The following is a 24,463-nucleotide window of genomic DNA, read 5'->3' as shown; positions in this document are numbered from 1 at the left end:
CCTTTAGGCTAATGTCAAACCGGCCTGGCTAATACTGCTCCTGGCCATCGTGCCTGTTGTTGATTTTAATTGCAAGTGCCTACCTGTGCACACATGGGGGCGCAGTCTGCTGAAATGCCCCCCTTGTGTGCAGTGACAGACAATTGCAATTAAACTCATGCTACTGTGTGTTGGCATGTCCTTTGCCAGCGGAGAAAACATGCTATGGGACATTTGCCTTAAGGGTGAAGACACATGGAGCTACTAGTAGCAGCTACTTTTTCACAGCTACTAAACTCCAGAATAAACCTTGCCATAGACTACATTGAGAATTGCCTCTGCTAAAACACATGTAGAGACAATTATCAGTAAATGATCAAAATTGTCTGTTTTAGTAGCTGCTACTAGTAGCTCCGTGTGTCTTCACCCTAAAGGCCAAGCCAAAAGAGACTAAACGGCAAGTTAGTTAGAAGCCAACTCCATTATTTGCTTTGCACCTATTAATGTCCAGGTGGGACTTATCCTATTAAAGAGGGGACCTGCTATTTCTTTGCAAGCCACTGTAGTTATATCACCTGTGCTGCCAATCGGGTATAGATTTATCTGTTACTTTAGTTTGCCTTTAATCTGATCTCTGCGTATTGACGGAGAATTAGCCATGTTTGAGTCCACTGAAATCCCAGAAACGGCAGTCTCATTGGGTGCTACTGGGCATAACTTGAAAGTACGGAATGCACCGAATCCAGGATTTGGTTTGGGATTCAGCCAGGATTTTTTAGTGCAAGTACGTCTGTAAGGCCCAGCATTTATTCTGTGTTCCCTTAACTCGTAGCAAAGGTTATAGATACATAAAAACAAATTTCTATTGCCCATTGTCCCATAGTTCTAAGAATATATAGGACAGTAACCCCCATATGTAATAAGTTTGTCTAGGAGCAGTAACCCATAGCAACCAACAAGATGTTTGTGCGCATCTCACAGCGAAAAATTTTCAACTTGTTTATGTGACGAAAAGTCACATGATTTGGTTTGGCCAGGACCATGGATTTGACCGAATCCAAATGCTGCTGAAAAAGGACGAATCCCGAATCGAATCCTGGATCCCTAGCAACAATCTTGAATGAGATTGGTATATGAATAGGAGATGTCTGAAAAACAAGTTATAAAAAGAGACAATAACAATAAAACTATCCTTACAGAACAATAGTTTTTGGCTGCTGGGGTCAGTGACCCCCATTTGAAATGTGCAAAGAGTCAGAAGAAGGCAAATAATTCAAAAACTATAAGAAATAAATAATGAAGACCAATTGAAAAGTTGCTTAGAATTGGCCATTCTTTAACATACTAAAGGTTAACTTAGGCGAACCTTAAGTATGTCTGTCCTGTCGGTGTCATGTGTTTGGGTATGTCTGTCCTATCGAGGTCAACCTTATTCAATAAGAATTTGTGGAGTACAATGAGTACCCACTCCAAACCTAAAATTGGCCAGATCTCCGGGCATGTTAGATTTTCTGTTGGATTGGGGACGCATTGGCTCATTGATTGGTCCGTGATCTGATGGCACCTATGCCCGGCGTTGTAATTAGCCCAATATCAACCTCGCCAAACAAGTGAATCTTTAAGCCTGTGAAAATCAGATTTAACTAGGGGTGCACTGAATCCACGATTCGGTTCGGCATTAGGCCTTTTTCAGCAGGATTCTGATCTGGCCAATCCGAATCCTTACAATCATGTGACTTTTTGTCACAGAAACACAGAAGTTGGAAGTTTTTCAACTTTGCAAAGAACACTTGTTTTGCATATACTGGGGGATTCCCTATAGACATATATTTAGAAGGGTTGTACACTAGTGTCTTGTAGTGGGGTGCTTCCTATCCTTGTATAAGTGCACTTCAGGCTTATAATGGCTTCAGTTTTGGGATATTTTGGTAGGCAGCGGATCAGGTTAGGGTATTGGACAGCTGGTCTAAGAGGTTAAAAAGACTGGCAATAGGTTGGGTCCTGGTCACCTGATTTAACCAGTTATATATCTGGGATACACATCTTTGAAGCAATTGAACAGGCAATAAATAAAAAAAAATCACTGTGATTTTGCTGTGTCATCCATTAGTCACAATGGGCAATAATCTGTATGTCTTGGCTCATTCAGCAATTAGGTCCCAAGAGCTAACCTTCCTTCCCATCAGTCCTCTGCCAAGGTGGTATTGCACAGTTCTGATGCTGTCGGACCCAGCAAGTTGGCCAAAGAGGTCACCAAAAGAGCAGATCTCTGCCCTTTTGGCCACTCATATACTGGGCCTAAATGGACTGATCCAATGGGGTTGGTCATGACTGGATATAATGGGGGGGGGGGGCTACAAAGCCCTGTTGGACAAGGGCTGCATCAGCTCTCTGGTGTGGTCCTTGCCCTACTGGATTTTCAAAACTGCCCGATAGTGATCTGTTTGTTTTTTGGCCAGATATTGGTCAGACAGGACCTAATGAGTGTCCCATTCAATGGCCGACAAGCTACTGACTTGGTCTTTGCGATTAAAATACAGTGAATACAAGGCAAGCCCTATTTGGACTAGTTCTGTGCTTGATATGTAGCCTATACCAAGCCAGGGATTGGGGTTATTGTGCACGTACCAATAAGTAAGTGTACTGGGAGCAATTGGCACTTTTAAGCCATAACAAAATATTTTTTTTACTAAGTGATCTGCTTTGGGCACTTCAGTCCCAGTGACTAAATGACATGGGCCCATGGGCTGAAGTATTATAGGATTTTGCCTAGTGTGGCCTAGTAATGTCTATCACTGGGGACGGTGGGGAGTCCATGTCGGGGTGGGGGGGGGGGCAACAGTAGCACTTCCAACCTTCATTCTGTACATATTGGTTAAGTATTCATTCTGGGGGTATAGTTTGCCTTTAATACTATACTTAGCGGTTCTTCAATATTGGCTCCTGGCAATCGGTTGCTACTGAACTACAGCTCCCAGAATGCCAGGAACAGCCAATCGCAGTCACAACGTGGCCATATACAGAAGCCCATATTTATTTTTTTGGTGTTTCTTTATCTGTAGTGTGATTGGCTGGCGGAACTCAGATCATTTCGTCTGCCCCCACAGCCTATACCAAATGATTTTTTTGATGACTGCTCCCCTTTAATTGCTGGCTGCTCTCCCAATTGATGGATGATTGAGAGGACAGGCGACTGTTTGGGAAAGGATAGAGCCATTTGTCACGGAGCACTGGTTTGGCAGCTCCTTTCTGCTGCCGTAGCAGCTTCTGCAGTGTCCTGCGAAGGCACCGATAAAATGCGCAGCTCCATTCCCAAAATGGGAGGGAAGGAAATATAAAACTTGCAGCCTGCGGCGGTAACCACTTCCCCCCTGCAATTTCATGAAGCCCCCTCCCCGCTCTCATTAAAAGGAAATGAGCCAATTGCAATGAAGTGTGTCCTTAGCAGATCAGTTGGGGGTAATGCAACCACGGACTGGATTTCTTGTGAAGTGGGTGAATCCATGCCTGTCGCCCCATTACCGGCTCGGTGCCCCCAAATGCATCTGCGTTTATATTAAAAAAAAAAGCATGTTTAAATCTGTCGGACTGACTGCAAAATCATTTTGGGCGAGCACCTCAAAAGGGTGTAGATGCAGTTGACACCCATGAAAGTTGGCCTAAGGGCTAAGCGATTGGAGACGGCCTCATTGGCTCATCACTTTCATGACCAAATTAATCAAGGATCTGCTCATTTGGTAGCCTTAACATGTAAGTGGCATTGAGTGGCTATGGCCATCTGGCACAGGTTGGCATTTATACTAAATAAGTTCTAGGCCGGTAGAACCTGGGGCAATTTTCTCCCCTGGGTTTTGGGTCCAGTTCAGTAGAATAGAGTCCTGCATTGGGTCGAATACCCGCTGAATACCAGCGAATACCGGGTCGGAATTCAGGCGGAAAGTCCCTGAACATGTGGGAGGTCTGTGGGTACCCTGCTTGGGTACACGGCTCAATAGCGGAATTGTTCCCACCCCCCCCATGGTAATCTTATTTTTAGAGGTGCCCATGAACACTCCAATATTATCATACAAACCTCATATTTGGTGCATGTATGGTGGGTTGATAAGGCAAAAGCCTTGGATATTGGTCATCTTGCCGATCGGAAAAGTCTGAAAATTTTGCTTGGGCGCCTTCAGTCATCACCTATATGTTACTGCTGAATCGTCAGATAGGGATAGAATTCCTATTGTTCCTATCTGGATATCTGACGAATCAGCTCTTGACTATAGTGGGGCGGACAAACGATCTCTGTTGCAACCAGTGGTTGTTTATTGGAACATGTATGGCCGCTTTAACTCTTAAGGTGGTCATACACTGTTAGATCTTAGGGAGGTCCCAAGCAAGCGGATTTTCTTCCGATATGCCCACCTATGGGTGGGTGATATTGGGCTAATTCGATCGTTTGGCCCTAGTGTGGGCGCCGTCAGTTCAAGGGTTGCATCAACGAGCCAATCCGTCCCATGTTCCGATGTAAAAATCAAACCTGCCTGATCGAGATCTGGACGATCCCAGGCCAGATATCAGTCAGGTAGGCCCAACGGGGGTGCCCATACATGGGCAGATTAGCTGCTGAATCGGTCTAAAGGACCCATACTGGCAGCTGAAATTGGCCAATGTATGGCCACCTTGACCTTTTTGATCTGCCTCCGGAGTGATGTCTTGTCCGGCCCACTGAGATGCCACTTGGTTTTACAGGTCGTAGAATTGGAAGGCAAGTTAACCCATTGCTGGAAGGGTCAGGTTGTGGGTCCAGGTCAGTCCGCATCTGCCTGGCTGGACCCGCGCAGGTCTCTACTGTAGGAATGATATAAGCTGTAATGATCCAATGGCAGCATAAAGCTGCTGATTTAGCCTCATTTCTTGGAATTAAAAGATTAGGTGTAGACCCAGGAAGTTATAAGGACGGCCTGGATTTGGGTGGGGGCACTTTGGAGCCCCAATATTTGGCTGCCAGTGCTTTAATATGGCTTGTCCTGCCGCAGCCCTATATACAGCCGTGGCCATTGCTCTCTCCGTGCTGGCATTGCCCAAACAGGTGGCGAGAGGTAGGAGTGTGATGGATCCGTCTGGGTAATACAGTTCTGAGTTATTATGGTGCCCTCCCGTTGGATACAGAGGCGCCGCTGAAATGATCCCATTTAGCCGAGGTGTTCGGCTGAGCATCTAAAGCGCAATAGATTGTGTGCCTGGCCCATCTCGCCCGCTATTACCTCTGTGCTTAATATTTAGTTAGCAATAAAATGCCCCATTAAGTGACGTGCTAACTCCATAAAAAAATCATTGCTTTGTTAGAGCATTTAGCATTCAGATGCCCTTCTGCGCTCGCCCCGCCAGGTGTTAGAAGCAATTCCACCAGCTCCACTGAAAGCCGACCCAGCCATTAACCCCATGGAAGCACCGGAGAGCCCAGCAACGCTGCTCCGTGGCGCCACTGCCCACTGCCCCCCCCCCAGGGTGGAAAGGGTTAAAAGGCAGTAATGTGCACCTCTCTATAATTGGAATGACCTCTTGTCCTATAGCGTCGGCTTCAGCACAAACCGCCACCGTCAATAAACTGAAATTGCCAATGTGTCTGCCGGCAATTAGGAAATATTTTGTCTGATGCTCTAAAATGCCCTCCAGCCCAAGGATAGAGGAAATAGATATCCGCGAGCCCCTCTGTTTCTCTATTTAGGGGGCGCACGCTTGGGCAGGGTACTCGCAGGCCCTCCTGCTCTTTATATAACTCACGTGTGGGCCGTCTTGTTCTGGCAGCCATAGTGTCTCCTTCCCTTTCAGCTGATTGTACTGTTGGTATAGAAATAGCACTTGTTCTTTCCATAGAAACTTCTGCAGAACTATAGCAGGGTGACCGTTACCCCAAAACTTTGTTATGGGCTAAGGGGGCCCAGCCTGAAGGCCAGTTAGGGGGGGATTTGGGGTGAGTGCTTATTTGTGCCCTGGGTACCCCTGGAACTATAGCAGGGTGACTGTTACCCCAATGTTTCTATATATCTGTAACCTTGTTATGGGCTAAGGGGGCCCAGCCTGAAGGCCCAGTTAGGGGGGGATTTGGGGTGAGTGCTTATTTGTGCCCTGGGTACCCCTGGAACTATAGCGGGGTGACTGTTACCCCAATGTTTCTATATATCTGTAACCTTGTTATGGGCTAAGGGGGCCCAGCCTGAAGGCCAGTTAGGGGGGGATTTGGGGTGAGTGCTTATTTGTGCCCCGGGTACCCCTGGAACTAGAGCAGGGTGACTGTTACCCCAATGTTTCAATAAATGTATAAAATAATGTCTAAGTTCTGACAGTTGTGCCCCTCTGGTTACAGAGTCAGTGAGGAGAAAGAGGTGACAGAGGAGCGGCTAAAAACAGAGCAGGAGTCGTTTGAGAAAAAAATCCGGCAACTGGAGGAACAGAACAATCTCATCGGCACTGAAAGGGAAGATATCCTTTTTTTAAAATAATATTTTTTGTTCTGCCCCCCCTTATTTGTGCTGAACCCCTGGGCGGCTCCCCTCTCCCCGTTGCGGGAGTGCTATTGCACGGCGAAGCAGAGAGAAATAATTGTACTAATTTATGTGGGAGAATAAATCTGCATGTGTTTCCATTCGGAGGCAATCAGAGCGATGACTTATCAGCATGGGCTGCTGGCGGCTTTCAGCTTCAAACTGCCATCCAGCTGTTCCCGGGACGCTTTCTCCTATGAAATCAACATTTGTCAATTTGAATTTCCCATTTTTGCCTCTTAAACAGTAACTGGTTCCATAAGGGACGTGCGTGGCGCCGGGATAGAGCCATCTCTTACTCACACTGCATTCACGGCAAAAGCTGCCGTCTTCTTAAAGGGGTGGTTTACCTTTCATTTAACTTACTGGTTTATAGAATGGCCAATTCTAAGCAACTTTTCAATTGGTCTTCATTATTTATTTCATTTAGTTTCATAATTAATTGCTGCATTCTTCCAACTCTTTCCAGCTGTCAAATGGGGGTCACTGACCCCGGCAGCCAAACCCTATTGCTCTGTGAGGCTCCAGTTTTATTGTTATTGTTACTTTTTAGTAACTATCTTTCTATTCAGCCCGTCTCCTATTCATATATCAGTCTCTCATCCAAACCACTCCCTGGTTGCTAAGGTAATTTGGACCCTAGCAACCTGATAGCTGTTATAACTCCAAACTGGAGTGCTGCAGAACAATTATTGAAATATTTAGTTGTAAGAGTGATATTCTGCGACAATTTGCAATTGGTCTTTATTTTTTATTTGTAGAAATGCACTGAATCCCGGATTTGGTTTGGGCCGAATCCAGCTTTTTTTCAAAGTATACGGTTTCGGCCGAATCCTTGCTCTGCGCCGAACCAAATCCTAAGTGTTTGGGGGCAAAAATTTCGCCGTGCACGGTAAAAATTAACCCTTTCCGATCCTGATTAACATATGCTATTTAGGATTCAGTTCAGGATTCAGTCAGGTCCGTCGGGGTGGGGGGGTTCGGCCAAACCCAAAATCGAGGGTTCGGTGCATCCCTATTTATTTGTACTTTTATTAATGATTTCAGTTTTTCTTCAGCATCTCTCCAGCATGGAGTTTCAGCAGCTATTGGGTCGCTAGGGTCCAAATTACCTTAGCAACCAGGGTGTGGTTTGAATGAAAGACCGATGTAAGAATGGGAGAGGAGCTCAATAGAAAAAGTAAGCATAATAACAAAATGTAGCTTCACAGAGCAATAGTTTTTTTTTGCTCCGGGGTCAGTGACCCCCATTTGAAAAATGGAAAACATGAAGACTTATTGAAAAGTTGCTTTAAATCGGCCTTTCTGTAACATACTAAATGTTAACTTAAAGGTAAACTACTACCCCTTACTAACATAAACACAGACTTTGCCTGGAGGAGAGTGCCCCGCTGTAGACCTGCAACTGTAGCAATATATTTCTTATGGAAAGTCTTGTGTATTTCCAGTTATGGGGATCATTATGGAATCATTTCTGGGAATAAAGCTTAAGCCACTTTTTATTAGAACTGGGTTTGTCAACTGCAACAACGTGTATTTCTTTAAAAAAAAACAAAAAAAAAAAACAACAATCAATGGAATTTTCTTTGCTGGAGGGAGAACATAATGCAGAATAGAATGGGCTGAGGATAGAAATGTTCATTAGATAGTAAGAGGATCTCTGATTGGATGTATGAATGGAGTCTGTGTGTTTAATCAGAAAGCTGTCTGATCCCCATTGTAAGCAGCAGTCCTGCCCTGCTTTATGGCTGAGATTCTAGCTATCTGTATAACAGAGCATTCTGTCACAGTGGCACAGATCCTATCTGATCCCCCCATTGTAAGCAGCAGTCCTGCCCTGCTTTATGGCTGAGATTCTAGCTATCTGTATAACAGAGCATTCTGTCACAGTGGCACAGATCCTATCTGATCCCCCCATTGTAAGCAGCAGTCCTGCCCTGCTTTATGGCTGAGATTCTAGCTATCTGTATAACAGAGCATTCTGTCACAGTGGCACAGATCCTATCTGATCCCCCCCCCCATTGTAAGCAGCAGTCCTGCCCTGCTTTATGGCTGAGATTCTAGCTATCTGTATAACAGAGCATTCTGTCACAGTGGCACAGATCCTATCTGATCCCCCCCCATTGTAAGCAGCAGTCCTGCCCTGCTTTATGGCTGAGATTCTAGCTATCTGTATAACAGAGCATTCTGTCACAGTGGCACAGATCCTATCTGATCCCCCCATTGTAAGCAGCAGTCCTGCCCTGCTTTATGGCTGAGATTCTAGCTATCTGTATAACAGAGCATTCTGTCACAGTGGCACAGATCCTATCTGATCCCCCCCATTGTAAGCAGCAGTCCTGCCCTGCTTTATGGCTGAGATTCTAGCTATCTGTATAACAGAGCATTCTGTCACAGTGGCACAGATCCTATCCCCCCCATTGTAAGCAGCAGTCCTGCCCTGCTTTATGGCTGAGATTCTAGCTATCTGTATAACAGAGTATTCTGTCACAGTGGTACAGATCCTATCTGATCCCCCCCATTGTAAGCAGCAGTCTTGCCCTGCTTTATGGCTGAGATTCTAGCTATCTGTATAACAGAGCATTCTGTCACAGTGGCACAGATCCTATCTGATCCCCCCCATTGTAAGCAGCAGTCCTGCCCTGCTTTATGGCTGAGATTCTAGCTATCTGTATAACAGAGCATTCTGTCACAGTGGCACAGATCCTATCTGATCCCCCCCATTGTAAGCAGCAGTCCTGCCCTGCTTTATGGCTGAGATTCTAGCTATCTGTATAACAGAGCATTCTGTCACAGTGGCACAGATCCTATCTGATCCCCCCCATTGTAAGCAGCAGTCCTGCCCTGCTTTATGGCTGAGATTCTAGCTATCTGTATAACAGAGCATTCTGTCACAGTGGCACAGATCCTATCTGATCCCCCCATTGTAAGCAGCAGTCCTGCCCTGCTTTATGGCTGAGATTCTAGCTATCTGTATAACAGAGCATTCTGTCACAGTGGCACAGATCCTATCTGATCCCCCCATTGTAAGCAGCAGTCCTGCCCTGCTTTATGGCTGAGATTCTAGCTATCTGTATAACAGAGCATTCTGATCCCCATTGTAACTGATTTGCGCATTTCCCTCTCAATGTGCCGCATTTTCATGATCCGGTGATAATTGATGGCGGTTTCTTTTGTCACTCGTAGCCGTAATGAGGTTTAAATGCAGTAACGCACGCCTTTCTAATAAGCATGCACTTCTGCCGTTAAAAGCCTCGTAAATCAGCAGCTTTACTATAAATTTACTAACGGGGGTTTTTTTTTCCTCCTCTTGGTTTTTTCTCTGCATTAGCTTTAATAGTAGTTATTTACATAAGCGCATCCCATTAGCCGCCATCCGGGCCGGGAAACATGCTGAACTCTTCATATTTTCATATAATTATTGGACATAATGGGTCGGCTTGCATTGCGAAGCCGTGAAGCGGCTGTCAGACTCGGGGATCGAGTGCCCGGCGCACTCCCTATTTCACTTCCACTTATTTGACATCATTAAATTTTATGTTTATCTGCATCTCATCAGCAGGACAGATGCTGGCGCCCCCCCCGCGTTGGAATGGAGGAGTCCCAGCTTCACCCAGTTCTGTAGGTGGGGGGGGCTGCAATCCATCCTGTCGGCACATATATTATGTTAAATAGAGGGGGGGGGGACTTCCTGCACTGTCAGCCATTTTTATCTGCAGTGTGGGAGGTGCCATACGGATTCCTCTGGCAAAATAGATATTAGGGATGCGTTAAATCCATCATTTTTGCTAATACTTTTGTCCTACATTTGTCCCAATACTGGACCCTCAGCTATAGATTCTAATGAATCCTAAAGTTAGCCATATATTGAATAGTTTTATATCCGGGCCCCCCAATTTTTCTTACTCGTGAGTCACAGTCAAATGTAAAAAGACTTGGGGAGCAACACAAGTACCATAAAAGTTCATGGAGGAGCCAAATAAGGGCTGTGATTGGCTATTAGGCAGTCTCTATGCACCCTATCAGCTTACAGGGGGCTTTATTTGGTACTAAATCTTGTTTTTATTCAACCAAAACTTGCCCCCAAGTCAGGAATTCAAAAATAACTCCCTGGTTTGGGGGCACTGAGAGCAACATCCAAGGGGTTGGGGAGCAACATGTTGCCCCTGAGTCACTGGTTGGGGATCCCTGTTTTATGGTATCTCTCTGTACAGGCTATGAGCAAACTTAGGGGGCTGTTCCTGCTGAATTGTGCTTAGTACAGGGGAATCCCTATGTGCCGTAGTTTTATGGTATCTCTCTGTACAGGCTATGAGCAAACTTAGGGGGCTGTTCCTGCTGAATTGTGCTTAGTACAGGGGAATCCCTATGTGCCGTAGTTTTATGGTATCTCTCTGTACAGGCTATGAGCAAACTTAGGGGGCTGTTCCTGCTGAAATTGTGCTTAGTACAGGGGAATCCCTATGTGCCATAGTTTTATGGTATCTCTCTGTACAGGCTATGGGCAAACTTAGGGGGCTGTTCCTGCTGAATTGTGCTTAGTACAGGGGAATCCCTATGTGCCGTAGTTTTATGGTATCTCTCTGTACAGGCTATGAGCAAACTTAGGGGGCTGTTCCTGCTGAATTGTGCTTAGTACAGGGGAATCCCTATGTGCCGTAGTTTTATGGTATCTCTCTGTACAGGCTATGAGCAAACTTAGGGGGCTGTTCCTGCTGAATTGTGCTTAGTACAGGGGAATCCCTATGTGCCGTAGTTTTATGGTATCTCTCTGTACAGGCTATGAGCAAACTTAGGGGGCTGTTCCTGCTGAATTGTGCTTAGTACAGGGGAATCCCTATGTGCCGTAGTTTTATGGTATCTCTCTGTACAGGCTATGAGCAAACTTAGGGGGCTGTTCCTGCTGAATTGTGCTTAGTACAGGGGAATCCCTATGTGCCGTAGTTTTATGGTATCTCTCTGTACAGGCTATGAGCAAACTTAGGGGGCTGTTCCTGCTGAATTGTGCTTAGTACAGGGGAATCCCTATGTGCCATAGTTTTATGGTATCTCTCTGTACAGGCTATGAGCAAACTTAGGGGGCTGTTCCTGCTGAATTGTGCTTAGTACAGGGGAATCCCTATGTGCCATAGTTTTATGGTATCTCTCTGTACAGGCTATGAGCAAACTTAGGGGGCTGTTCCTGCTGAATTGTGCTTAGTACAGGGGAATCCCTATGTGCCATAGTTTTATGGTATCTCTGTACAGGCTATGAGCAAACTTAGGGGGCTGTTCCTGCTGAATTGTGCTTTGTACAGGGGAATCTCTGTGCCATAGTTTTATGGTATCTCTCTGTACAGGCTATGGGCAAACTTAGGGGGCTGTTCCTGCTAATTCTGCTGTATCTGAGTGGTTGGGAGGAACAACAGAGAAAACTAAAGCAAAAGGGGAATAATTATTTAGGGAGCTCCTAAAATATATAATTTGCGTACACTGATTTAGTTATGCCATGTATCACATAGAAATGGGAGGGTAAGTGGGAGGGGCACCACATACAAATAGGTTAATGGGTAAGTGGGAGGGGCCCCCACATACAAATAGGTTGATGGGTAAGTGGGAGGGGCCCCCACATACAAATAGGTTGATGGGTAAGTGGGAGGGGCCCCCACATAGAAAAAGAATGATGGGTAAGTAGGAGGGGCCCCCACATAGAAAAAGAATAATGGGTAAGTAGGAGGGGCCCCACATACAAATAGGATGATGGGTAAGGCTCACAGCTTCATTGCTCCCCTGCCTAAAAATCAAGTGGAGCGCACAGCTTACTTTTTTGTTATAGTTTATACAGGGGCAGTGGCCGGCTCCTTGTTTTAGCTCCCACCCCTCCCAGATACAGTCAGGTGATCCCAGTGGAGCCAATAGGAGTGCAACCATTTGGGGTTTTAGCCTTGAAAGCAAGTAAGTTGTGGGTAAAGCTATGAGCCCCAGTGTTGCATTCATTGTTCTACCTACAGCTGGCTAAAAAAAGCAAATTTGCCCCTGGGAAGTAACCCATAGCAACCAGTGTTGATAAATGAGCCCCATTATGAGGGGGTTTCATACATCAGTTCCATGTGACAGAAACAAACAGGATGATGGGTAAGTGGGCGGGGCCTGTGTGTGTCTTTCATCAGTTATACAATTATACCATGTGAGATAGTATAATAGGATGAAAGAGGGGGAGTAATGTGAATTTTCTGTTCCTGGTGCTGCGGGGGGGGTGTCTCTCATCAGTTATAATTGGCGCGTAATGATGTAATTTCTGTCACATGACTTGTTAAAAAGTGTATATTATAATATGTAAAGTACCCCCTGTTGTAAAATATGAGGATATTAGAAATCACCTTGGTGTTCCTGTATAAAAGCACGAGGCCTATTTATATGGATATGGACTCCTCTGTGACTTATAATATCCCTATATGTAACAATAGGGGGCACTTTATTCACTATATATTATAAGGAACCCCTCGGGGGCTTATAATATCCCTATATGTTACAATAGGGGGCACTTTATTCACTATATATTATAAGGAACCCCTCGGGGGCTTATAATATCCCTATATGTTACAATAGGGGGCACTTTATTCACTATATATTATAAGGAACCCCTCGGGGGCTTATAATATCCCTATATGTTACAATAGGGGGCACTTTATTCACTATATATTATAATGAACTCCTCGGGGGCTTATAATATCCCTATATGTTACAATAGGGGGCACTTTATTCACTATATATTATAAGGAACTCCTTGGGGGCTTATAATATCCCTATATGTTACAATAGGGGGCACTTTATTCACTATATATTATAAGGAACTCCTCTGTGACTTATAATATCCCTATATGTTACAATAGGGGGCACTTTATTCACTATATATTATAAGGAACCCCTCGGGGGCTTATAATATCCCTATATGTTACGATAGGGGGTACTTTATTCACTATATATTATAAGGAACTCCTTGGGGGCTTATAATATCCCTATATGTTACAATAGGGGGCACTTTATTCACTATATATTATAAGGAACTCCTCTGTGACTTATAATATCCCTATATGTTACAATAGGGGGCACTTTATTCACTATATATTATAAGGAACCCCTCGGGGGCTTATAATATCCCTATATGTTACGATAGGGGGTACTTTATTCACTATATATTATAAGGAACCCCTCGGGGACTTATAATATCCCTATATGTTACGATAGGGGGTACTTTATTCACTATATAAACCCAAGTGATCTAGTTATCTGTGCCGTTTGAAACATATTATTATTTTACCCCCTCTGAGAGTAACTACTTGCCCCCTGTACATGCCCCCGGTAACGCAAGAGCGCCGGTTTTGCTGTTGCATTATCGGTGGTCAGACCAAGGCCTCTTGTCAGCTTGACATTTAAAGACTCATCAGCCCCGATGGGCTTGACTAATGTTGAAGTTCAACTCCCAGCACCCTCGGCAGACTTTGGCTGTTGTTGAGATCATGGGAGTTGTTATGAAAGTCAGCCGGCGAGCCGAAAGGCAAGTTTAATTCAACTACTATTGAAAAATCACCTCCCCCCCCCAATAATTAGATGCGCCTCGGAGTCAGCCGTGACCATCTTGCCCCGGGTACTTTGTGCCGAATGTCCTGCCGGCCTCTCCGCTCCCCCGTAGCCGCCCAATCAGCAGAAAGTGCCAAGAGTCGGAACAGGCAAAGAGCTCCTTAAAGATCTCCCTTTCTTCTACAAAAGGCACGAAAGAATTCTGAAAATTTAAAGCCCTGCTGCTCCTTTCATGGCGGCAGCCCTCGGATCCATCTGAGGCGGAATAACGCAGCCCCGGGACTGCCCGCTGTTTGGCTGGACTCAGTAGGGGACTGGGGGGGCCTTGTTTATCCGGTGACCTGCAATCATACATTCCGTGTGAGTGCGCGAGGGGAGGACACGGTTTTTTTCTCGCCCCCACATAGGCCGAGCGGCCCACAGCTTTATCGGCGCCACTGCAGACTTAACAAGTGACTTGTGAGTTCCGACTCCGCACACACACAACCTCCCATCGCAAGTGGCTCCGAGCGAGGCTTCAAAGGGGATTGGGCTTCTTTGAAGATCGCAGCTCAGAATGCAACTTTAAAGATTTGCGCCGGTCCCACTGTGAAGCGAGCCCACAATCATTTGCTGCCGTTTTTTTTCTAATATGTTTTGGAACTTTTGGGCTTTAACTTTTTTTTTTCGCCCCCTTTCCCTGGTTGTCCATATAATTGGCACGGAAGGCTTTTGGCTTCAAAGGAACCTTTTATCATGTTAATAACATAGCCGGGATCAGCTGCCTGTACCAGGGACGCAGAGGCTCAGTGGCCCCGGCTAGCGATAGGCTCAGGCTTTTAGCCACCTATAGATTTAACCGCTTACTTACTGTCTCCCCATTTAATATTGTGTTATATAATAATCAGTGATGTGATTTCAAATAGGATCTGTGTCACTGTGACAGAATGCTCTGTTATACAGATAGCTAGAATCTCAGCCATAAAGCAGGGCAGGACTGCTGCTTACAATGGGGGGATCAGATAGGATCTGTGCCACTGTGACAGAATGCTCTGTTATACAGATAGCTAGAATCTCAGCCATAAAGCAGGGCAGGACTGCTGCTTACAATGGGGGGATCAGATAGGATCTGTGCCACTGTGACAGAATGCTCTGTTATACAGATAGCTAGAATCTCAGCCATAAAGCAGGGCAGGACTGCTGCTTACAATGGGGGGATCAGATAGGATCTGTGCCACTGTGACAGAATGCTCTGTTATACAGATAGCTAGAATCTCAGCCATAAAGCAGGGCAGGACTGCTGCTTACAATGGGGGGGATCAGATAGGATCTGTGCCACTGTGACAGAATGCTCTGTTATACAGATAGCTAGAATCTCAGCCATAAAGCAGGGCAGGACTGCTGCTTACAATGGGGGGGGATCAGATAGGATCTGTGCCACTGTGACAGAATGCTCTGTTATACAGATAGCTAGAATCTCAGCCATAAAGCAGGGCAGGACTGCTGCTTACAATGGGGGGGATCAGATAGGATCTGTGCCACTGTGACAGAATGCTCTGTTATACAGATAGCTAGAATCTCAGCCATAAAGCAGGACAGGACTGCTGCTTACAATGGGGGGGATCAGATAGGATCTGTGCCACTGTGACAGAATGCTCTGTTATACAGATAGCTAGAATCTCAGCCATAAAGCAGGGCAGGACTGCTGCTTACAATGGGGGGGGGATCAGATAGGATCTGTGCCACTGTGACAGAATGCTCTGTTATACAGATAGCTAGAATCTCAGCCATAAAGCAGGGCAGGACTGCTGCTTACAATGGGGGGATCAGATAGGATCTGTGCCACTGTGACAGAATGCTCTGTTATACAGATAGCTAGAATCAGCCAAAAAATGTAAACACCAGCAGCAAATTTTCTCTGAAAAATATCGTACTTTTGCTCATTTCTGTTCTTGGCGAGACTCCCTGTGTGACTGTGTGAGTGCTTATGGGGAGAGGCTTGTGAGTGCTAGCACTCTATTAGACTGATCTGTCCCACATAATGCGCTCCTTTTCCAGATGTTGTGCCTGTCATTTAGATGGGGCTGCGTGACGGCAAGCAAAGCAATATGTTAGGGGAGTTTGCACTAGACGGCATACAATGTGGCCCCTGGGAGACACCGTCCCCCTCGGAGCGGCGCGGCAGCTGCTGCGGCATTGTATCTGTCGGCAGAACACGCTCATGATCCCCCCGTAACTGCTCGTTTGTCAGATGAAGATTGGGAGCACGGAGAGAATGGCTTCACTCACACACATTGCCGCCATTTCCAGATTGTAGACACTCTTAATTGTATGATGAGTTTCTCTCCTCCGGCGCCTCGGAGAGACGGCACAGCCGGCGAGAATTCCTTCGTACCCCTCCCGGGCCCCCGCCCAAAGCGGAACTCTGCCCGGACTCCAGGTTTGGTTTGTCCGCTGGCATTACGTACAATCTGCGCCCCAAATGGTTCTTTCCTAGTCCGTCTAATGGTTTGGCCCACGGACCAACCAGTCAAAATCCTTCTGAGATGCTCGGTGCTTTTTGCCCTATGCTTTAAAGGGGTGGGTTCACCTTTAAGGTAACTTTTAGTATGTAATAGAATGGTCAATTCTAAGCAACTTTTCAGTTGGTCTTCATTGTTTATTTTGTAAAGTTTTTCAATTATTTGCCTTTTTCCAGCTTTCAAATGGGGGTCACTGACCCCGGCAGCCAAACCCTATTGCTCTGTGAGGCTCCAGTTTATTGTTATTGTTACTTTTTATTCCTTATCTTTCTATTCAGTCCCTCACCTATCCATATATCAGTCTCTCATTCAAACCACTGTCTGGTCGCTAAGGTAATTTGGACCCTAGCAACCAGACATCTCTTAAACTCCAAACTGGAGAGCTGCTGAACAGTTATTGAAATAATTAGTAGCAAGAGTGATATTCTGAAACAATTTGCAATTGGTCTTCATTTTTTTTTTTTTTTTAATGATTTCAGTTTTTGTTCAGCAGCTCTCCAGCTTGGAGTTTCAGCAGCTATTTGGTTGCTAGGATTAAAATTACCTTAGCAACCAGGGTGTGGTTTGAATGAAAGACTGATTATATGAATAGGAGAGGGGCTGAATAGAACAATAAGTAATATAAAATAACAAAATGTAGCTTCACAAAGTATAGTATTTTTTTTGCTCAGGGGTCAGTGACCCCCATTTGAAAGCTTAAAAAAGAAGGCAAATAATTCTATGAAAAGCAAAAATCAAAGACTAATTGAAAAGTTGCTTTGAATCTGCCTTTCTATAACCTAATGTTAATTTAAAGGTCAACTACCCCTTACTAACATACAAGCAGACTTTGCTACATTGGTTCTACAGTCGGAACCACTAGGGCAGAGAATAGAAAGGCAGATGCAGGTATATGTATGTATAATGGGTTTGGATAGCATATTGGGAATTTCTTTCAGAAATTGTTTTCTATTGGGCTTTACATTACCTTGAAATACTCAGAAATAGCCGTGCGTTACTGCTCTGTGCCCAGCAGGGGGCAGCATTCCCTTACTTTTGCTCCCTATATAAATACATCATTCCGTCACCTTTGGCAGCTGTAAGACTGGCGTTACAGGAGAGGCTCCTCAGTGTTAACCCGTTTAGTGAGTCGGGGAGCCCCAGTGAGTTTGGGGGTGCACCCATGTTGGGCAATATAACGGGCAGTATAGGGCATATCCATGGGGTGCAGACTGTGAAGCCTCTGTAGAAGGAGCGATTGGCGCAGAGAAGCCACCGAAGGCTTTCATGTGTGTGAGAAGCATCAGAAGATACACATCACGGGCGTATAATCGCTGCTCGCTCTCCCCTCAAAGCGCTAGCTTCTGAGCCGACGCGGTTCATGCCGCCCCCGCGCCTTCACGTTCAAGGTTCTTTTTCATGTTTTAATCCTCTCCTTTCAACGGCATCTAAAATAGTCCGGGGCGGCGTGACACCGTGACCGCGCTTCCCCGCACTAACGACCTTAATTGGCCGAATTACCAATCGGGGAAATTGCTATTGAGCGCTGATGGCGGCGTAAGGGTACGAGACTGATGCCAATGTGACGGCGCTCAGCAGCTTCTATTCTATGGTCTATGGCAGGGGGTTAGTAGCCGTGACAAGTAGCTGCTACTAAGTAGCTCCGTGTGTCTTAGCCCCAATGAGAGGAATTGATAGGCTGTAGTGTATTAAAGGGATTGTTCGACTTTGCGTAAAAGGGGTGTTTCACCTTAAACTTAAACCTCAAGTATGTTATAGAATGGCTTATTCTTTAGCACCCAATCCAGGATTCGGTCCGGGATTCGGCCTTTTCCGGCAGGCAGAATCCTCGCTCCTGCCTGAAACCAAATCCAAATCCTAAAAATTCAGGATGCACCCAATCCCGGATTCGGTTGGGGATTCGGGCCGAATCCAGCCTTTTTTTTGATGGATTCGGTTTCGGAAAGGGTTAAAATTTAGGGGGGGTTGGATTTTTTTGATGCGCGTGGCAACTTTTAACCCTTCATGATCCTAATTAGCATATGCTAATTCAGTTCAGTATTTGGACGAATCGCTTACGAAGGATTCATGGGTTTGTCCCAATCCAAAAAAGTGGATTCAGCGCATCCCTACTAGGTTTTCAATTGGTCTTCACTTTTTTTTTTTTTTATAGTTTTTGAATTATTTGCCGCCTTCTGACTCTTTGCAGCTTTCAAACGGGGGTCACTGACCCCGGCCGCCAAACCCTATTGCTCTGTGAGCAGCTGCCCAAACAATCTGATCTTAAGGGCAGTTTTACTCAGCAATACCTTAAAGGAAAAATAAAGTCAAAGTCACTTGGGGGTGCCAAAATGTTAGGCACCCCCAAGTGACTTTGACCGCCTACCTTTTACCCCGGGCTGGTACTTTAAATGTTAAAGTCGGCTTTTCACTCTACTGCGCATGCGCCCACCGCTGGCACTCAGGAAAAGGAAGCGAGGAAGACGGAAGCGCTGCGCTCCAGGTGCCCCGGGCTGGTGCTGTTTTCTCCTAACAGGGGCACCAGCCCGGGGTACGAGGTAAGCGGTTAAAGTCACTTGGGGGTGCCTAACATTTTGGCACCCCCAAGTGACTTTGACTTTCGTTTCCCTTTAAGGAAGGGTAAGAGAAAGGGGAGCAGAATGTGGCCCCCGGGATGGACCCACTCTCTACCTGCTGGGCTTTAGTCACCCCCCTTGTCTTACAGACCTTTTTAAAAATAGTATTTTTGGGGGTGAATGTGTATTTACTGCCCCAGATAATATGTACGGATAGATATTGGGGGTGCAGTTTTTTAAAATGGTATTTTTGGGGGTGAATGTGTATTTACAGCCCCAGATAATATGTACGGATAGATATTGGGGGGGCAGTTTTTTAAAATGGTATTTTTGGGGTTGAATGTGTATTTACAGCCCCAGATAATATGTACGGATAGATATTGGGGGTGCAGTTTTTTAAAATGGTATTTTTGGGGGTGAATGTGTATTTACTGCCCCAGATAATATGTACGGATAGATATTGGGGGGGCAGTTTTTTAAAATGGTATTTTTGGGGTTGAATGTGTATTTACTGCCCCAGATAATAATATGTACGGAAAGATATTGGGGGGGCAGTTTTTTAAAATGGTATTTTTGGGGTTGAATGTGTATTTACTGCCCCAGATAATATGTACGGATAGATATTGGGGGGGCAGTTTTTTAAAATGGTATTTTTGGGGTTGAATGTGTATTTACTGCCCCAGATAATAATATGTACGGAAAGATATTGGGGGGGCAGTTTTTTAAAATGGTATTTTTGGGGTTGAATGTGTATTTACTGCCCCAGATAATAATATGTACGGATAGATACTGGGAGGGCAGTATTGTGGGTGAATGTGTATTTACTGCCCCAGATAATATGTACGGATAGATATTGGGGGTGCAGTTTTTTAAAATGGTATTTTTGGGGGTGAATGTGTATTTACTGCCCCAGATAATATGTACGGATAGATATTGGGGGGGCAGTATTGTGGGTGAATGTGTATTTACTGCCCCAGATAATATGTACGGATAGATATTGGGGGTGCAGTTTTTTTAAAATGGTATTTTTGGGGGTGAATGTGTATTTACTGCCCCAGATAATATGTACAGATAGATATTGGGGGGGCAGTTTTTTAAAATGGTATTTTTGGGGTTGAATGTGTATTTACTGCCCCAGATAATATGTACGGATAGATATTGGGGGGGCAGTTTTTTAAAATGGTATTTTTGGGGGTGAATGTATTTTCTGCCCCAGATAATATGTACGGATAGATACTGGGGGGGCAGTATTGTGGGTGAATGTGTATTTACTGCCCCAGATAATATGTACGGATAGATATTGGGGGGGCAGTATTGTGGGTGAATGTGTATTTACTGCCCCAGATAATATGTACGGATAGATATTGGGGGGGCAGTTTTTTAAAATGGTATTTTTGGGGTTGAATGTGTATTTACTGCCCCAGATAATATGTACGGATAGATATTGGGGGGGCAGTTTTTTAAAATGGTATTTTTGGGGTTGAATGTGTATTTACTGCCCCAGATAATATGTACGGATAGATATTGGGGGGGCAGTTTTTTTAAAATGGTATTTTTGGGGTTGAATGTGTATTTACTGCCCCAAATAATATGTACGGATAGATATTGGGGGGGCAGTTTTTTAAAATGGTATTTTTGGGGGTGAATGTATTTTCTGCCCCAGATAATATGTACGGATAGATACTGGGGGGGCAGTTAGCCACATTATGGTGGTAGATCGCCCACATGGAGGCGCCCATTTGCTTTGATAAGGGATGCACTGAAACACTTTTTTTGGGTTCGGCTGAACCCCCAAATCCACCCGATAGATTCAGCCGAAAACCAAACCAAATCCGATCCGGAAGGGGTAAAAATGACTGCACGCGCTTTTCCCTGAAACCAAACCCTGTCAAACAAGGCCGAATCCTGGCCAAATATCGAACCGAATCTTGGCTTTGGTGCATCCCTCTCTTTGATGTCCCCATACACATTCCAATTGTACACGGACAGGTTGGCCAGTTGGCGGCCATCTTTATTATAGGTTTACTTTCCCTTTGTGCGCAATGTGCTCTGATTCTTATATTCCGCTCTTCCCACCCGTGAGAGGATGAGACCTCCCAATTGTATGTTCTGTTATATCATATTAACAATATTGGAGACCCCCCCATATATTGTATAGATGTACTGAATGGTATTTGCTGGGGTGGCAGCGCAGGCCCCGGGGCCCGGAGCAGGGAGTAAATCTGTTATATTACGGAAGGAGATGGAGAGGGAACGGTTGGCACTTTGGCTGCCGCTGTGCCGTGTGAGGGATGCCAACTGCATTAAACCATTCATCTCTGAGAGGCGCTGGCGCTGCGCCTTCCCATAAACCATTGCACCCACGCTGAGACTTTACTGGCAGCGCCACTTTCCTGCTATACTTACTGCCCAATGCAGCGTGAAATAACGCACAGAACGATCGTCAGCTCCTCGTACCACACTGCACTCTGTCTGAGGTGCCCTTCCCTGCATGGGCGGACGCCAGTTCCAAGAAACGCTTCAATTGGTCTTCATTAAGGGGGCCTGAAGGCCAGTTAGGGGGGAGAGCTTATTTGTGCCCTGGGTACCCCTGGAACTATAGCAGGGTGACTGTTACCCCAATGTTTCTATATATCTGTAACCTTGTTATGGGCTAAGGGGGCCCAGCCTGAAGGCCAGTTAGGGGGGGATTTGGGGTGAGTGCTTATTTGTGCCCTGGGTACCCCTGGAACTATAGCAGGGTGACTGTTACCCCAATGTTTCTATATATCTGTAACCTTGTTATGGGCTAAGGGGGCCCAGCCTGAAGGCCAGTTAGGGGGGGATTTGGGGTGAGTGCTTATTTGTGCCCTGGGTACCCCTGGAACTATAGCAGGGTGACTGTTACCCCAATGTTTCTATATATCTGTAACCTTGTTATGGGCTAAGGGGGCCCAGCCTGAAGGCCAGTTAGGGGGAGATTTGGGGTGAGTGCTTATTTGTGCCCTGGGTACCCCTGGAACTATAGCAGGGTGACTGTTACCCCAATGTTTCTATATATCTGTAACCTTGTTATGGGCTAAGGGGGCCCAGCCTGAAGGCCAGTTAGGGGGGGATTTGGGGTGAGTGCTTATTTGTGCCCTGGGTACCCCTGGAACTATAGCGGGGTGACTGTTACCCCAATGTTTCTATATATCTGTAACCTTGTTATGGGCTAAGGGGGCCCAGCCTGAAGGCCAGTTAGGGGGGGATTTGGGGTGAGTGCTTATTTGTGCCCTGGGTGCCCCTGGAACTATAGCAGGGTGACTGTTACCCCAATGTTTCTATATATCTGTAACCTTGTTATGGGCTAAGGGGGCCCAGCCTGAAGGCCAGTTAGGTGGGGATTTGGGTAATGGGGAGCCTTGACCATAGACTGATCCTTCAAGGGGGACTTGAACCACAAAAAGTAGAACAATCATTGGGCCATGACAAAGTGCTACATGTAGAGCCGAGGCCACAGAGCTTGATCCATCATTGCTGTGTGACTGCTCCCAGCTGTGATTATATCTGTAAATAACGGGGCCAGCCTTCCGCATACTAAAACAGGATGACTTAACGTAAATAATTTAGCAACTAATTACTACATAATGAATTTTTCATTGATATGGCTTACAGTGCACCAACCTATCAGCTGCCAGGATCTACCACTGCTTTATATACCGGCTAATGACCGGCTGCATTTCTAAAATGCTACTTCCTTGTGATGATCTATTGGGTTCTGTACATAATGGGCCATTTGGGCCTGGGTATTATAAGGACTGAATAGGTGCCCAGGGTGCGTCTCCATTCACTTCCATTGAGATTGTCCATTGGACAAGGAATTGCATATAGTAGGATCCTGGTTAGGGTCCCGCCCACCTACCTGTATGGACCGACCAATGAAATGCCATTGGTACAACAGCTCCTTCTGTGAGTCTGTTCTTATATCAGACCCAATTTGCTGTTATTGACCAGTGGGCTTGTATTGCCCAGTAGCATTGGCCAGTAGTATCGCTTGTCTCATTAGCACAGCAGAGTTTCTTTTATTCTACACAGAATTGTGTTATTTTGTATTTATCCCATGGGCGCTCTGTTTGTCCCGTTCATTCCCAGAGCTGCCACTAGAGGGGGCCTCTCAACCAGCTTTCCTCTCTGTGGGAATTGACCAACACACGCTTGCACAGGGATGCACATATGGCAGAATATTATCCTTTTATAGTTACAATTATGAGCAATTGGAGGAAATGACAGCTAAATTAGGCCGCGCTCATTCGATTTGTTTAACTTTTACATTCTATATTTGTGCAAATGTGAAATAAACCTGTGCGTCATCCCCCCCAGCCATACCTATTCCTGTGTAGCCCAGGCAAGTCTCTATTTGGTTGCACTGGAAAACCTTTATACCAACCAAACATATCTCATTTTTGTGTCTGATTTTGGACTACAACTCCCAGCAGGCTGTACATAGAGCTGCTGCAGGTATGCAGGTCGGACAGGTGTGTGTGGGGCAAAAGTGACGTCACAATGTGGCCTGCCCTGGGGAAAACACTCACTGACCCTAAACCACTGCTCCTTGGCTACAATGTGACATCCCTGAGAAGGAAGGAGATGGCCAGCAATTCAGTATATGTGGCTAGAATTGGTTTAGGGGTGCAGCAGTACGGTCACTAGGCAACAGCTTACAGCAGAAAAGTGATGTCACTTGGGTTTAAATTCCCAACCCTCCCTCTATGGTGACATCAGAGATGTGGGGCGGGCTCTGCACCACACTGTGACCAATAGAATAGGTCATTCTATAACATACCGTATATACTCGAGTATAAGCCGATCCGAATATAAGCCGAGGTACCTAATTTTACCTAAGAAAACTGGAAAAACTTATTGACTCGAGTATAAGCCTAGGGTGGGAAATGCAGCCGCTACTGCTAAGTTTCAATAATCAAAATAAATACCAATAAAATTACAATAATTGAGGCATCAGTGGGGTATATGTTTTTAAATATTTATTTCAAAGAAAAACAGTAAACTAGCTCTGTAAGTGGAGAAGAGGGTCAACAAAAACAATAGGCACTGGAGGGTCTTGTTGCGGGGAGGCCTAATTTGCACACAAAAGACAGAGGGTGCTAGTCTGGAGGGACCCATGGCACCCGACTCGAGTATAAGCCGAGGGTGACTTTTTCAGCACATTTTGGGTGCTGAAAAACTAGGCTTATACTCGAGTATATACAGTACTAAAAGTCAGCTGAAAGGTAACCCATTTTACATATGAAAATTAGGATAAGGAAGGCTTAAAGTGAACTGTGCATGAAACGCGTGATCTCCATTGTGTTTGTTGCCA

General features: G+C 45.5%; 1 protein-coding gene across 1 annotated transcript in view; it reads left to right on the top strand.

Moving 5' to 3' along the window:
• The window catches only part of kiaa1328 (protein hinderin), an 88,978-nt gene that overhangs the window by 11,181 nt on the left and 53,334 nt on the right, over positions 1 to 24,463 (top strand). The window contains exon 5 of the mRNA XM_031894941.1: positions 6,332 to 6,447. Within this exon, the coding sequence (XP_031750801.1) occupies positions 6,332 to 6,447 (116 nt within the window). The remainder of the gene's footprint in view (positions 1 to 6,331; positions 6,448 to 24,463) is intronic.

This window comes from Xenopus tropicalis, chromosome 1 (genome assembly GCF_000004195.4).
Source record: "Xenopus tropicalis strain Nigerian chromosome 1, UCB_Xtro_10.0, whole genome shotgun sequence".
NCBI lineage: Eukaryota > Metazoa > Chordata > Amphibia > Anura > Pipidae > Xenopus > Xenopus tropicalis.
The sequence above is the reverse complement of the archived record's forward strand: the minus strand, read 5'-3'. Positions and strand labels throughout refer to the sequence as shown.